Here is a 14392-nt window from a genome sequence, read left to right as displayed (position 1 = left end):
AATCTAAAAAAAAGGAAATCATTTTTATCTCTATTCTTCTCCGAAACTAATTCTAATCCCTTCAAACTTTTGTCCAATAACTGTTCATTTTTCTTGTGTTTACAATGCCCACTCCCATGTATGTCTCCATTCATTTTAAACCACACAAAGGACAACATGTACAAAGCTCAGTTCTTGTTCTAACAGCAACTTCCCTGGAGAGTTCTTAGCTTTTCCCGGGTCACATGGTTGAGGGCTTTGGACGAGGCACTTTGAAGGGAAGCCAAAATTTTCAGTCTCTTGTTTGCTCTAATGATACAATTTAAATAACCCTGCAGCTGGACAATATCTGCCAATTGCATAACATTGTCTTATTATTATTGCTTTCAAATAGCCAATCAGTTACAAGGGACAATACATAAATTAAAAGCTTCAGTGGGAAATGTTTTATAATTGTAGAAGTTTCTCAATATTGAGCATATACCCTATCTTTCTGGTCCACAAAGTCTCTGACTTCCACGGACAGTTCCTCCAGTTTGCTCTTTAGGAACCTAATACTTCTTGGAGATTTGTGTTAAACAGTGACAGTTCAAGTTTAGTGCAGTTGAGTCTATAAGGTAGTGGCCACAGTAGCTTCTCCATTGCCACACTGAGTAACTACAGAAGGTGGTGTGTATACAGGTCTACAATAAAACTTCAGGTAAGCAGAATTGTTTTGGACAGCCAGTGTCTTGTGCTTTTCAACTTTTCAATTAATTAGCACCCTGATTCTAAAGAATTTGTATTTGTACTTTACATCTCCATTGACTTTTCTGTAACTACCAATTTGTACTTCTTAATCTCTTTACCTCTTTCACCCACTCATACCTAAACCCCCTCCCATCTGGCAACTGTCAAAATGTTCACTGTATCTATGAGTCTGTTTCCATTCTGGTTGTTAATTTATTTTGTTTTTTAGATTCAGCTGTTGATAGGTATGTATTTATTGTCATTTTACTATTCATATTTTTTATCTTTTTTTCTTCTTCTTAAAGAAGACCCTTTAATATTTCATGCAATACTGGTTTGGTGGTAATGAACTCTTTTAGCTTTTTCTTATCTGGGAAGCTCTTTATATGTCCTTTAATTCTAAACAGTAAATAATATTGTGATAAATATGTTGGATGGGTGTTAGATGGGTATGAGATTTATTGAGATGATCACTTAGGTTATATAATGTCTAATCACTGAGTTATACACCTGAAACTAATAAAATATTGTATGTCAAATGCAATTGAAAAATTAAAAATAATTTAAAGTCAAAAAAGAAAAAAAATAAATAGAATCTGTAGAAACTCCCTCCCCCCGCCAAAAATTTGTACTTGTTAATTCATTTGATTCTCCCTGCAAACCCTCAGAAGGACCACTCACCAGAATCCAATATTAAGAACCAATTTCTCAAAACATTGTAAGTCCCTGGAGCAGGAAAACACTTTCAAAATCTACAAAGCCAGTGTGTGTTATTTTGAACTGGTAAGCTGTCAAAATCTTTTCCCGGAACTATGCATTGTTGATACGTATCAACATACGTACCAAAAGGTACATACCAATACGTACCTTTTCCTGCCATCCTCCAGACACCCATAGTAACACAGTGAATAGAGAAAGACAAGATTCAGGCCAGCATTCTCCTGGCCTTCAGTCTATGGTTCTAAAGTTTTGTTTGTCCATTTGCATAGGAAAACTCTTCGTTCTTTGAATGCTATACCATGTGGTTAAGATGCAGTGTTACCCTTTCCTGTTGCTCTCTGACAAATTTCTCTCTGCTCATTGATGTATTTGGCACCCAGCTCACAGACATTTCTCTTCATTAAATTCCTGTCACATCCTAGTGATGTTTATGACACCATCAACACCCATTCCCTTATTAACTCCTTCTCTGTTGACTTGAAGTCAACAGCTGCATATCCAGAACTGATTTACTTCTGAAATCTTAACCTCTATAGCCCAGTTCCCAATCCCAGTCTCCTGGTCTCTGAATATATTCCCCCAGTCTATCACCATGGCTATTCTTTGACTTCATAAAGTGCTTTTATCCCTGCTTCTCTTCACTTTTTCCCACTTGATTGACTTCCATCCTAATTTACTCCCCCTTTTTTCTTAAATTACATCATTTTAATTCAGTTTAAGGGGTCTTATTTCCAAAAACGTTGCCCCTTGTCTTATTTGCTACTATGAGACGAAAATAATTGAATTCTGGTTCATTTTAATTTGTCTTCTCTTCTTCTGGCCTCTGGGTACTGAGCTCATACAGGTGAATGACTACCACTCCCAAATGAGGGTTTTCCACCTGCACCTGCTCCTAAGCAATCCCTTTATGTAACCCTAATCCACATTTTCTCCAGCTAACATCAGAAGCCATTTAAACCTTAATTGTTTCTATTAAAACCTTATTCTTTTTTCTATACACTTTTCTGGTGCACTCTCTCATCCTACTTACTTCCAAAGGATGACTTTCCATTCTATTTCTTCCAGTAAATAGATTTTAAAAGATAACCTATCAACTTCCTGATCTTTCTTCTAACCCCAAGTACTCATGCACGTATATCTGCATAAGACCTAAACAAAAATCATTTTTTTCCATTGTGTAGAAAAGGTATTCTTTCTGTCCAAAACTAATCCCAACATATACACTTAGAAATGTGATTAAAGATTAAATGAGTTAATAAACATAGAGGGTTTGAAACATTGCCTATCCCATGGATTTAGCTATTTTTCTTTCCCTTTTCCATCTCTTATTATATTGGCCCATCAATTATGGTCCATCTTACTTGCTTTCTGTAGTTAGTATAAATATGCTTAATTCTGTTGTCTAATAAGAAACTTCCTTTGAGCTCCCATACTCTCCATCCCTAAATCATATATTCATATTTTTCTCCTTCCTTTCCTGGTGAAGCTCTTTGAAAGACTTATCTTCATTTCCTTACATTTCATTTATCCTGTAATCCCCATAACCTGGATTTCTGCCTCCATCATTCTATGACTTAACTCTTACCAAATTAGAAATGATTTCCTAATTCCAAAATGTATTGACATTTTTAGTACTCATCTCTCTAAGCTTCTCTGCAGCATTTGACTCCTCTGGTCACCCTCCTTTAAAATACCAAAAAAATTGGAAATAAAGAACAAACTGACAGTGACCAGAGGGGAGGGGGTAATGGGAGATGATGGGGGGAAAATGGGGAAGGGACATGCTAAGGAACAAGAATAGAAGATTCATAGGCATGGACAATGTTGGTGGGAGGATAGATTGTAGGAGTGAGGTGGGACAGGGCAGGGGAGAGTGATGGGGAAAAAAGTGGGACAACTATAACTGAACAAGGGTAAAAAAGAAAAAATAAATAAATAAAAATTTATTATTTATTTATTTATTAATAAAAAGAAATTTAAGATAAGACTTAATTAAGAACATAATATAATAATGTCATGTAATAAGGGGAAAAATGCATAGGCATTAGTCCAATGTTAATTAAGGACTATAGAATCTAAAAGAGAAAAAAACAGATACTGTTATTACTTTTACCCCTTTATGCACATAATTGGTAGTTGAAAAAAATAAAACTAACTCCTTTTAAATAAAAACAAAAGAGATAAAGTTTCTCTTATTTTGACTTCTGAGATACTTCTCTTATTTTTCACAATGTTCTTTGACCATTTTTTCTCAATATACTCTGTTAGCCCCTCTCCTTCTCTGATCTTGTTAAACATTTATAGTCTTCAACTTATGTTTATGTGTGATCATAACACAGTATCTACTGGATCAGGTTAATCTGGAAAAATTCTACTGCCACAAGGCCCCAGGGTGAGTTGGCAGCTGACAGAAAGGGTGATCCCACATTTGCTTGAGGATAAACCAGGAGGAACAACCAGTGAGCAAGACAGACCATGCAACCTAGGGTTCCAGTATGGGGAAATAAAGCCTCAAACTCTGACTGAAGAAAACCTGTGGGGTTTGAGGTGGCAGGAGCAATTCCCAGCCTCACAGGAGAGTTAATTGGAGAGACTCACAGGGTCCTAGAACACACACAAAACCACCTACTTGGGAATCAGCAACAAAAGGCCCCAATTTGCTTGTGGGTAGTGGAGGAAGTGACTGAAAGCTGGCAGAGAGCTGAGCAAGTGGCATTGTTCCCTCTTAGACCCCTCCCTACATACAGTGCTAAAATGCAAGGTCAGGGGTTGCCCTGCCCTGGCAAATACCTAAAGCTCTGCCCCTAACTATGTAACAGGAAAGTCAAGACAAGAAAAAAAAATAATGGCTCAAATGAAAGTACAGATCAAAGGTCCAGAAAAAAAATACAACTAAGCGATGAAGAGATAAACAACCTATCAGATGCAGATTTCAAAACACTGGTAATCAGATGCTCACAGAAATGGTTGAGTATGGTCACAAAATAGAAGAAAAAGTGAATGAAGGCTATGAAAAGTGAATTAAAGGAAAATGCACAGGGAACCAACAGTGACAGGAAGAAAACTGTGACTCAAGTCAATGATTTGGAGCAGAAGGAAGAAATACACATCCAACCAGAACAGAATGAAGAAACAAGAATTTTAAAAAATGAGAAGAAACTTAGGAACATCTGGGAAGACTTTAAACATTCCAACATCTGAATCACAGGGGTGCCAGAAGGAGAAGAAGAAGAGCAAGAAATTGAAAACTTATTTGAAAACATAATGAAGGAAAACTTCCCTAATCTGGCAAAAGAAATAGACTTCCAGCAAGTCCAGGAAGCTCAGAGAGTCCCAAAGAAGCTGGACCCAAGGAAGCACACACCAAGGCACATCATAATTACATTACTCAAGATTAAAGAGAAGGAGAGAATCTTAAAAGCATCAAGAGAAAATGAGACAGTTACTTACAAAGGAGTTCCCATAAGACTATTGGCTGATTTCTCAAAAGAAACCTCACAGGCAAAAAGGGGTTAAGAAGAATCATTCAAAGTCATGAAAGGCAAGGACCTACATCCAAGATTATTCTGTCCAGCAAAGTTGCATTTACAATGGAAGGGCAGATAAAGTGCTTCCCAGAAAAGGTCAAGTTAAAGGAGTTCATCATCACCAAGCCCTTATTATATGAAATGTTAAAGGGACTTATCTAAGAAAAAGAAGATGATCAAAACTATGAACAGTGAAAGAACAACAAACTCACAACTATCAACAACTGAACCTAAAACAAAGACAAAAACAAATTAAGTGAACAAGTAGAACAGGAATAGAATCACTGAAAGAGATCACATGGAGGCTTACCAGTGGGGAGAGGGAGCAGGGAGAATGGGGGAAAAGGTACAGGGAATAAGAAGTATAAATGGTAGGTAGAAAATAGACAGGGGGAGGTTAAGAATAGTATGGAAAATGGAGAATCCAAAGGATTTATATGTATGACCCATGGACATGAACTAAGGTGGGGGAATGATGGTGAGAAGGGGTACAGGGTGAAGGGGAATAATGCAAAGAAAAAAATGAGACAACTGTAATAGCATAATCAATAAAATATATTTTTTAAAATAGATATACCATCATTAACTTAACCATTTCTTTATGATAAATGTTGGATCATATCTAAATTGATAACCTCATAACACTACAATGAATTTCCCTGTGTTTATATCTTTACAGATATCTTCTATAGATTCATTTTCCTGGGATGAGCTTCTAGAAGTGGAATTATTGAACAGAAGCATTTGCTTTATTTTTAAGGTTACTAGGATATAATTCATAGATTTTGCCAATTTATGCTTGGGTAGTCTTATTGCTAATCAACAATTTTTCCTCCTATGATTTTGTTCCTTGGAAAAAAGGGACTACACACAATATGCTTTTCAAGACCTTTTCCAGAAGATCTCATTATTTCATGATAGCTGAAAAATATTACTGATGCTATGGCAATGTTGGAGTATGGGTGTTTCAATGCCTGGGGGCCTTGAGGGTCCTTAGGGACCATTTCTGAAGAGATGCATTATTCTTTATTTGCATCTGAACAACTGAAGACATTCACCTCTCAGATTCTTGGCCTGAATTGAATCAAATGGGCTTGTGGAGATTTGTTTCACCAGATATGTTAACTGTACTTGTTACCTTGGAATTGTAGAGAAATCACCAAGAAGCCCTGAGGTCCAGTTGCAGCTCTGGCCTTTAGTTTCTCATGTGAAATGAAAGGTTTGGACTAGACAATTTCTCAAGTCCTTTACCTCTGGCAGTATATGGTATCCTAGGTGACTTCTCCTTCCTGTCACATATTTCCAGGTATTTTTGTTTGTGTGTTTATTTCTTTAGATCATCTTCCTGAGGAAAGGAGGCTGAGGTGCTACACAGGATGTTTGTGATTAACGAACCCCAGAAGCTGCAACTTCTGTATGAATCTTTGGAAAAGAGCATCCCTGAGTCCTTTAAGGTGAGGGAGTAAGGGGTGGTGTGGGGAGAGAGGGCTGAGGAGTGAGGAGGATGGCTTCAGGGCTCAGAACCTTTCCTGGGCAGATGGAAGTACAAGTTCAAAGTCAGATTACTTCCCCAGGGATGCCCTCAATACCCATATGTATTCACCTACTTTACTTCTTTTTTTTTTGCCTTTTAAACATCTTTAGACTCTGCTCTATGCTATCTCTAATAAAATTCCTTTTTTGCTCTAGGCTATCACAATATCTCCCTGTTTTCACTATTACCATCCCACCTGCAACTTGGTGACCAGAGTCATCTATCTGAACAAATATAATTATATCAGTCCCTTGTTTTAAAATTTTAGTAGAGGTCCATGTCCCTGGCATAAAGCCAACAATCCTTAATCAGGTATACAAAAGGGTGTGTGTGTGTGTGTGTGTGTGTGTGTGTATCTCCTCTTCTACTTCTCCCAACATTCCCCTGCCAGAAGCTACATGCTTCTGAGCCCGCGATTATTGAGTCCCTCACAGTTCAGCAGGTATGATATAGGATACAATCTGCTACCCATTCAAGCATTCATTCATGCTTTTCTTCCTACCTGAAATTAGTTGCCTCACTTCTCTCTTTATTTTGCCAAAGAAAACTTTACTTACCTTACAAGACTCAAATCAAATATTACTCCTTCTGTCAGTCTCCTACCACTTCCTCCACGCTACCACATGCATACATTCACCAATATGTCTCATTATGATCAGACTATGTATTTCTCTACCCTTCTAGACTTGAACTCACCTTTGAATTATCTATACTTGAAACACATCTGATATATAATAGATGCCAAATAGGTGATATGTTAAGAAATTTAAAAATGAGAAAATGGTATGAATTTTGAAACAATGAATGTCATGGGACCTAGTTCCTAATGATTCAGCTATTGGCTTGGATTTTTGTGGGCACTTACTGGCCATTTTGCAAGCATACCTTCCAATAATAGTCCAATGAGCTATTCTAGAAGCCCTAGTTCTATCCTGTTCAGTCTTCTTAACTCCTGGTTTTATTTCCCATATCACGCCCAAGACCCTATCTCAAAGAAACACTTCATCCTCTCTTGTTTTGTTCTGTTGCCCTTGTAGGTGTATGGTGCCATTTTCAACATTATAAATAAAAACCCATTCAACCTGGAGGTGTTAGTGGATGCCTGGCCAGATTATCAGATAGTCATTACTCGGCCTAAGAAAGAGGTGAGACCTCAAGCTACTAAATACAAAGCCAGTCATGCTCTGAATGTTCTCTGTGTGGGAATGAAGAAACTGAAGCTGGGAATTGGGGAGAAGAACCTTGGCCCCCCTGATTCATATAGATTTTGGAAAGACTGCTTGGGGGAGAAGGTAGGATGGTGAGATAAGGCATGGGAATAGCCCAAGTAGCTAATAGTCCATGTCTTGTAAGTAACATTAGGATTCCGCCTAGTCAATTCTAATCCATTAAGGTTCTGATCACAGGCACACACCTTAACATAGATGCCTATGGCTGGAAGTGGTTAGGAAATGTCTTACTTTCCCTATGACTAGATGAACATAATTCAATATTACTTGAATCAGTGTTGGATTTGAGATCTGAAACTGCCAAGTGATTAGTTGTGGGAAGATGGCTGCTCTCTTAACTATGAAAAGTGAGGTTGATATATTATTACAAGGGGGGACCCCAAAAACCCCTGAATTTATTCATTAAAAATGTGTATTTATCCTTACATGTTTAAACTTCAGTCACCTTCAAAGTACCAGCACTCTCCATTTCATGCAATACACCTATCCAAACACTTTTTCCACTGCTCAAAAACAGTGTTTGAACTTGTCAATTTTGATGCCTTTTAGAGTTTCTGCCATTTTTTTGTTTCACTTCTTCCACATCAGCAAAAGGGTTCCTTCTGAGGACTTTTTTCATCTGCGGAAACAAACAAAAAGTCGCTCAGGGCAAGATTGGGTGAAGAGGGAGTGTGGAGCATGGGGATCATGCTGTTTTCGGCCAAAAAAATTGCTGAACACTCAGTATAGTGTGGGCAGGTATGCTTGAAAGTCACCCATCATGAAATGGGTGAATGCACTGGAAGAGTCTTCAGAAAAATTCACTGAAGCTGAACACAGCCTTTTCACAAAAAAATGTCAGCTGGTATACCGATACAGATGGGTTTCTAGAATGCTCACCTAACAGAGGAAGCCTGTACTACAAGGGGTCTGTCCTCTAGAAGATAATTCTGTTTTTTGAGCCCCCTCTTGTATGTGAGAGAATTGTTAAACAATAGGCAAATCATGTATATTTAATAGAAATGTCTTCCCCATCTTCCAAGTCTGGGAAGTATAAGCAGTGAATCCCTTTCATCCCAGAGTAGGGATCTTTTACCCTCCCTCTATTTACATAGTAATCAGGGGAATTAAAACACAACACTACCTGCAGTGACCCGGAGGACCACCAGGAGAGTGTCAACAGTAGAAAGATAGCAGGTAGGCAGTGGCAGACTTTGCTTTCAACTCCAGGTGCTTTTGTGAGCTCTGGCATGATGGGTCTTTCTCCAAGTCCTCTCTATTCACATGCACACCAAGGGTCAATCACCCCAGAATGCTGGGTCAGAATTAGCTTAGTCATTACCTCCTCACAGTCCCAGAATGTTGACCCCCCAAAACTGTTTCTTATACTTTTTTCCATACTGGAGAGACTCTCTGTTTTAGACCCTTAACTAGTCCTGGTGTTCCTTCCATCCCAGACAATGGAGCTATTTACTCACCCACCCTAGGACAGCTGACTTCAGTGCATCATCGGGAAGGAAACACCTTCAGTGTGTCAAAGAATTCCAAGGCCATTTTATGCACTTCTCAAAAAAAAAAAACAGGGGGTATGAAACAATCAAGTCCAGCACTCCAGATGTATGCAAGAACATTTGGTAAATTATAGAGCTATGTAAATATGTTTGATATTTGTTATATCAGGAGATGACAGATGATCTGGATCATTATACCAATACTTACCACATCTTCACCAAAGCTCCTGACAACTTAGAAGAAATCCTGGCATGCTCCCAGGTTATCAACTGGGAACAAGCCTTCCAGATCCAAGGTAACTGGTCTGAGTTAAAAGGTAAATACCCCCTGGTTTATTCATAGCAGATATGGGTACGGTTATACAGAGCCCATCTTCCTCCTCCCTCCAGGTTGCCAAGAGGATCTGAATGAGACAATAAGAAAGGTTTCAGCTTCAAAATCAGTGCAGGTGGATTACACGAGGACCATGCTCTTCTCATTAGGAACACCACTGGAATTCAAGACATTAAGTAATGGCAAAGAGAATTTGACACAGATGTTTAAATTGTCCAAAGTTGATGAAGCTAGCAGGTGAGATTTTACTTTTATGCTTCTCAAATTCCTGATAGAATCATTAAGTTGCCATAAGGGCCAAACTTGGAAATGTAGGATTTGAGACTAAATTATGATGAGGTACATAGTTGCATGGGTAAAGGAAGAGAACTTTGTTTGCTGAGCCTTCATTATGTGAGGTCATTTACATAAACTAACTCACACAGGTCTCATAAGAGGGTTCCTGGGAGGGTATTAGACATCATGTTGGCACCAAAAAATCTTTACTAAATTTTGCAAAAGTGCTACATGCTCTACAAAGTATATAAGTATTCAAAGTAAAAAGTCAAAGTTTGCTTACTTGGATTCCCCACGATTTTCCTGTCCAGGTATAAATATTGTTAGTTCTGGTGTATACGCCTTTCATACTATGTGTGTCTTTGTTGTTTTTTTTCCACAACATGCACGCATACTGTGCGGCAACTTGCTTTTTTCACTCAGCAATATGTTATACATACATCTTTCATGTAAGCTCACACAGATGCCTTGCATTTATTTTGGTAGTTGGATAGATTTCTATAATAGGGAGATACATACTTATACATTCCTGTATTGACACAAAAATTCTGTAATAAATGTGTTTGTAAATAGATCGTGGCACAAGTGGTGTACATATTTCTGAAAGATGGACTCCTAGATTTGAAATAGTTGAATCAAAAATATGTATATTAAATTAAAATATTACCAAATTAGATGGCAAGACTTTGATGAATTTCATATGTGATAGCTATCACATATGAAACAACCTAAGTGTCTATGAGTAGAGGCATGGATAAATTCATTAAGGTACAATCCAAAAAATAGAATAATATGCAACCATTGGCAAGAATGAAGCAGCTCTGTATGAACTGGTAAGAATCCCAAAACATATTGCTGAGTGAAAAAAAGAAACAACAAATGAGATAGACAGAACGGTGTCCACTGTATGCTATCACAGTACCCACCATCCAAAATTGCAGCGTCCCTTTAGAAGATGACATGAATATATTGCCTCGCCAATTCCCACTAGAGAAGATAACTCGGTAACAGGGCATCAGAGAAAAATGTAATTATTCTCAGTTAATATCTATTTATTCTTTATAATTATATTACTAATTCAAAGGAATAACTGAAATCTAAACACCCACTCACACACACAGTTGATATAGCTAGGAGAGCCAACAATATACAAATCTTGTTTTGGCCCAGCTGTGTTTCCACAAGAATCTTAAGATAAACTAATGCACAGGGGAAGATGGTAAATAGGGGTTGAATAATATTTAATATTATAACTCCGGCAATCTGGAATAAAGTATTTGTCCTCAAGTGTTTCTTTCCTCTGAGCCCACACGCACAGCCATCCTACCAGAGGAGGGCAGGTGACAATGTTTGAGGCGGTTGAGGAAGCAAGACTAGGGTCCCATCAGGCATGAAAAAGAACAAAAAGAAAGTCTCACCGATGTGCAGACAAGTTAGTGCTCAGTGACCTCACACTCTAGCAAACACAGAGCAACTCTGAAACTGACAAGTTCCTGAGAACTCTTTCTCTTTGGGGAGGGGAAACCTTCTTTGGGATCTTCCACCTGCCCCAACTTCCCCTTCCCATAAAAGGTGTTATATTGACTTTGCAGATGAGAAAACTCAGTCTGAGACAACTTTTCCAATGAGAGAATGAGGATCAAAATCCTGATTGTTCCCACCCCCAAAATCCAATTCCGTCCCTGTATCCGTACTTCTTAAATCACACTTTTGGTATTTCTCCAGAGGGGATGTGTGTGGTTATGGGCTCTGCAACACACAAAGCTGTAAGAGTAACATTGCTCTCGTCTTCTGGTGACAAACTTTTTATTGAAATATCTGTTAAAAGAAATATCTTGTGTATTTAGATATTTTGTGGTGTAGAATTCAGAACCCACGCGTTTCACATGTGGGTCTTCGAAGAAAATTCAGCTGTGTGGGAGGTAGCCCTGGTGTACATCTTTGCTATTTTAGGAACATGAGCTCATTTTTTTCTTTCTTGGGGTATTTGCTTGGACTTTTTTTTTTCCTTGAGATGTATTTTCTGCATCATAAAGCAATTAGGATTTTCTCCCTCTTGATTATTTGGAAAGATTGTAAAGCAGACATAGAAATAATACTTTTCTTTGTGCATTTGTTTCCTCCTTTAAGCTGCAGCATCCTTGAGAAAAGGAATGGTGTCATATTAATTTTCTGCAGTCCCGGTGTTTGGTGAAAGTTAGCTGAATAAATGCTCTTTTCTTTTTTTCTTGACAGGGAAGAAAACGTTTCAAGCGTCTTCTTGGATACCTCACATGCAAGGCTTGTGAATGAGCCATGGAAATTTGGAAAAAATGAAAGGAGCTTGAAATATGTTGAACGCTGCCTCCAGAATTTCCCAGCATTTGGTGTCCTGGGTCCAGAGGGGCTCCCTGTCTCTTGGGTTGTGATGGAACAGTCCTGTGAGCTGAGGATGGGCTATACGGTCCCTAAATATCGACAACAAGGCAACATGGAGCTAATTTATCATCACGTGAGAGAGTATCTTATTCAGAAAAAAATACCATTTTATTTTCATGTGGCAGGAAGTAAAGAAATTATTGTACAGAAACTGATAAGTTTTGGATTTAAGAGCCACCCTTGTGGCTGGCATCAGTGGAAATGCAACCCCAAGAAATATTGCTGATTGGTGCCATTGTCCATTTAAGCCTTTCTTATCAGTGGAAATGCATCAGTACAAATACACAAAAAGCATCCAATTATCTGGGGTCCATACATTACTTCAGCCCATCCTTATGTAATACTTTAGTCTTCCTTCTCCTTCATATTACAGAAAATTAGAAGCTTGACCCTTTGAGGCCATACTTTTCCTTTATGGTGACAGACATTTCAGAATTATTATTGCCTGATGACAATCATTAGTGTCAAGAGAACCCTTTCAAAGCAGTATGTCCTTCTTTGAAGAAGCTATCTTTTGTGAAAAGAATCATGTTTTTTTTATGCTTCTGTGATTGAAAATAAAAAGTCTGCTTTGACAAGTGCCTCCTCTGGTATCCTCCCTGTCCTCTTACAAAGTTTTCCAAAGGATCTTACAAAGATGTTTCTTTCACTCAGCATCATTGCTTTTGGTCCTGGGTATCTCCAAAGAGCTTTAAGATGCTCTTCTGTATGTCTGCATGTGACTGTCAGTGACAGTTTAGTTTCTGACAGGGGCTTGGCAGGTTGAGTTGTGTGACATCATATTTTCAATATTATTTTAATGTCTATGCTATATTGGTTTCCTATTGTTGTAAAAAATTACCACACACCTACCAGCTTAAAGCAACAAAAACGTATTACCTTATGTTTTTAGTAGTCAGAAATCCAAAGAGGGTCTTATGGGATAAAAGTCAAAGTACCAGCACGACCTGCTCTTTCCAGAGGTTCTTAGGGAAGAATTTATTTCCTCATCTTCTTCAGCGCCTGCAGGCTGTCCTCATGCCCAGGCGTGGGGTCCTGAATAACACTACCTTTCCTCTCTCTATTTCCATCCATTTCACTTACCCTTCTTCTTTTCTGTATTCACATCTTCCTTCTTCCCTCTTACTAGGACACTTGCAATTACACTTAGGGCCCACTTGGGTTCTACTCCAGGATAACCTCCTCATCTCAAAATGCTTAACTTAGTCACCTCTGTAAAGTCATATAATTTAATAATCAAAGCTTCTAAGAATTCACACCTGGATATTATTGGGGGATATCATTACTTAGCTTACCACATATGAGCTTCAAGTTACGTTTCTCCATGAGGAAAGTAAACTCAGCTTCCCTTTTCAGACTGACTAGTATTTCTTTTTTTGTTATTTATTGAAGTTATTGGGGTGACATTGGTGAATAGGATCATATAGGTTTCAGTGTACATTTCTATGATACATGATCTGCATAGGACATTGTGTACCCACCAGCCAAAGTTAAATCATCTTCTGTCCTCATATATTTCGTCCCTTGTACCCTTTACTACCTCTCCAACTCCTTCCCTCTGGTAACCGCCATACTGTTGTCTGTGAGTTTCAGTTTTATATCCCACACGTGAGTGAAATCACATGGTTCTTAGCTCTTTCTGCCTGACTTATTTTACTTAGTGTAATATTCTCAAGGTCCATTCATGTTCTCCCAAAGGGCAGTATTTCTCCTAGCTCCTCCTGCAGATGTCTGATTCAGTGGGGCTGGAATGTGGCCCAGAAGGGGCATTTCTCAAGAGGTGAGGCCAGTGCCGCTGGTGATCCACCATCTTGAAGGCCAATTGTTAATTTCATTAGACAAAACCTAAGTATATTACAAATATTTACTCATTCTATCCTCATAACAACTGTAGAAGGCAACTGCCGTTATCCTCATTTCAAAGGAAATTGTGGCCATAGAGACATCAAGCCACTGGCCTCAACATGCACAGCTATTAGCAGAACCGGGGTCAAAACCAAGCAGTCAGGCATGGTGGCCTTAACTCCTAGCCATTGCTTTCTCTTCTATTGTTGCAGTCAGTCTGCAATAACCCAGCCCACTTCTTGGCCCTGCTCCTTTCTAGTACAGCTCCCCGCTGCCCCACCCATCCCTCTGTGACCCTGCCTCAGAGCCTC

At 38.6% G+C, this 14392-nt stretch overlaps 1 protein-coding gene across 2 annotated transcripts; it reads left to right on the top strand.

Annotated features, from left to right (window-relative positions):
* Positions 1 to 436: 436 nt before the first annotated feature.
* Positions 437 to 12811, top strand: GLYATL2 (glycine-N-acyltransferase like 2). 2 transcript variants are annotated; one of them, XM_036029491.1, is made up of 7 exons: positions 437 to 679; positions 1377 to 1491; positions 6292 to 6409; positions 7527 to 7634; positions 9378 to 9504; positions 9599 to 9779; positions 12054 to 12811. In XM_036029491.1, the coding sequence occupies exons 3-7, from the start codon at positions 6332 to 6334 to the stop codon at positions 12460 to 12462; spliced, it is 903 nt and encodes a 300-aa protein (XP_035885384.1). In that variant the 5' UTR covers positions 437 to 679; positions 1377 to 1491; positions 6292 to 6331; the 3' UTR covers positions 12463 to 12811. The 2 variants fall into 2 exon arrangements, with proteins under 2 accessions (XP_035885384.1, XP_028373486.1); XM_028517685.2 differs by lacking the exon at positions 437 to 679 and having other exon boundaries at positions 1233 to 1491.
* Positions 12812 to 14392: the final 1581 nt, after the last annotated feature.

The sequence above is a fragment of the Phyllostomus discolor genome, chromosome 6, assembly GCF_004126475.2.
Source record: "Phyllostomus discolor isolate MPI-MPIP mPhyDis1 chromosome 6, mPhyDis1.pri.v3, whole genome shotgun sequence".
Lineage (NCBI taxonomy): Eukaryota > Metazoa > Chordata > Mammalia > Chiroptera > Phyllostomidae > Phyllostomus > Phyllostomus discolor.
The sequence above is the reverse complement of the archived record's forward strand: the minus strand, read 5'-3'. Positions and strand labels throughout refer to the sequence as shown.

Coding starts and splice junctions, on each gene's coding strand:
- GLYATL2 (XM_036029491.1), top strand. CDS start 6,332: ATGTTTGTGATTAACGAACCCCAGAAGCTGCAACTTCTGTATGAATCT. Junction 9,505..9,598: donor ACAAGCCTTCCAGATCCAAG/GTAACTGGTCTG, acceptor TCCTCCCTCCAG/GTTGCCAAGAGGATCTGAAT. Junction 9,780..12,053: donor AAAGTTGATGAAGCTAGCAG/GTGAGATTTTAC, acceptor TTTTCTTGACAG/GGAAGAAAACGTTTCAAGCG.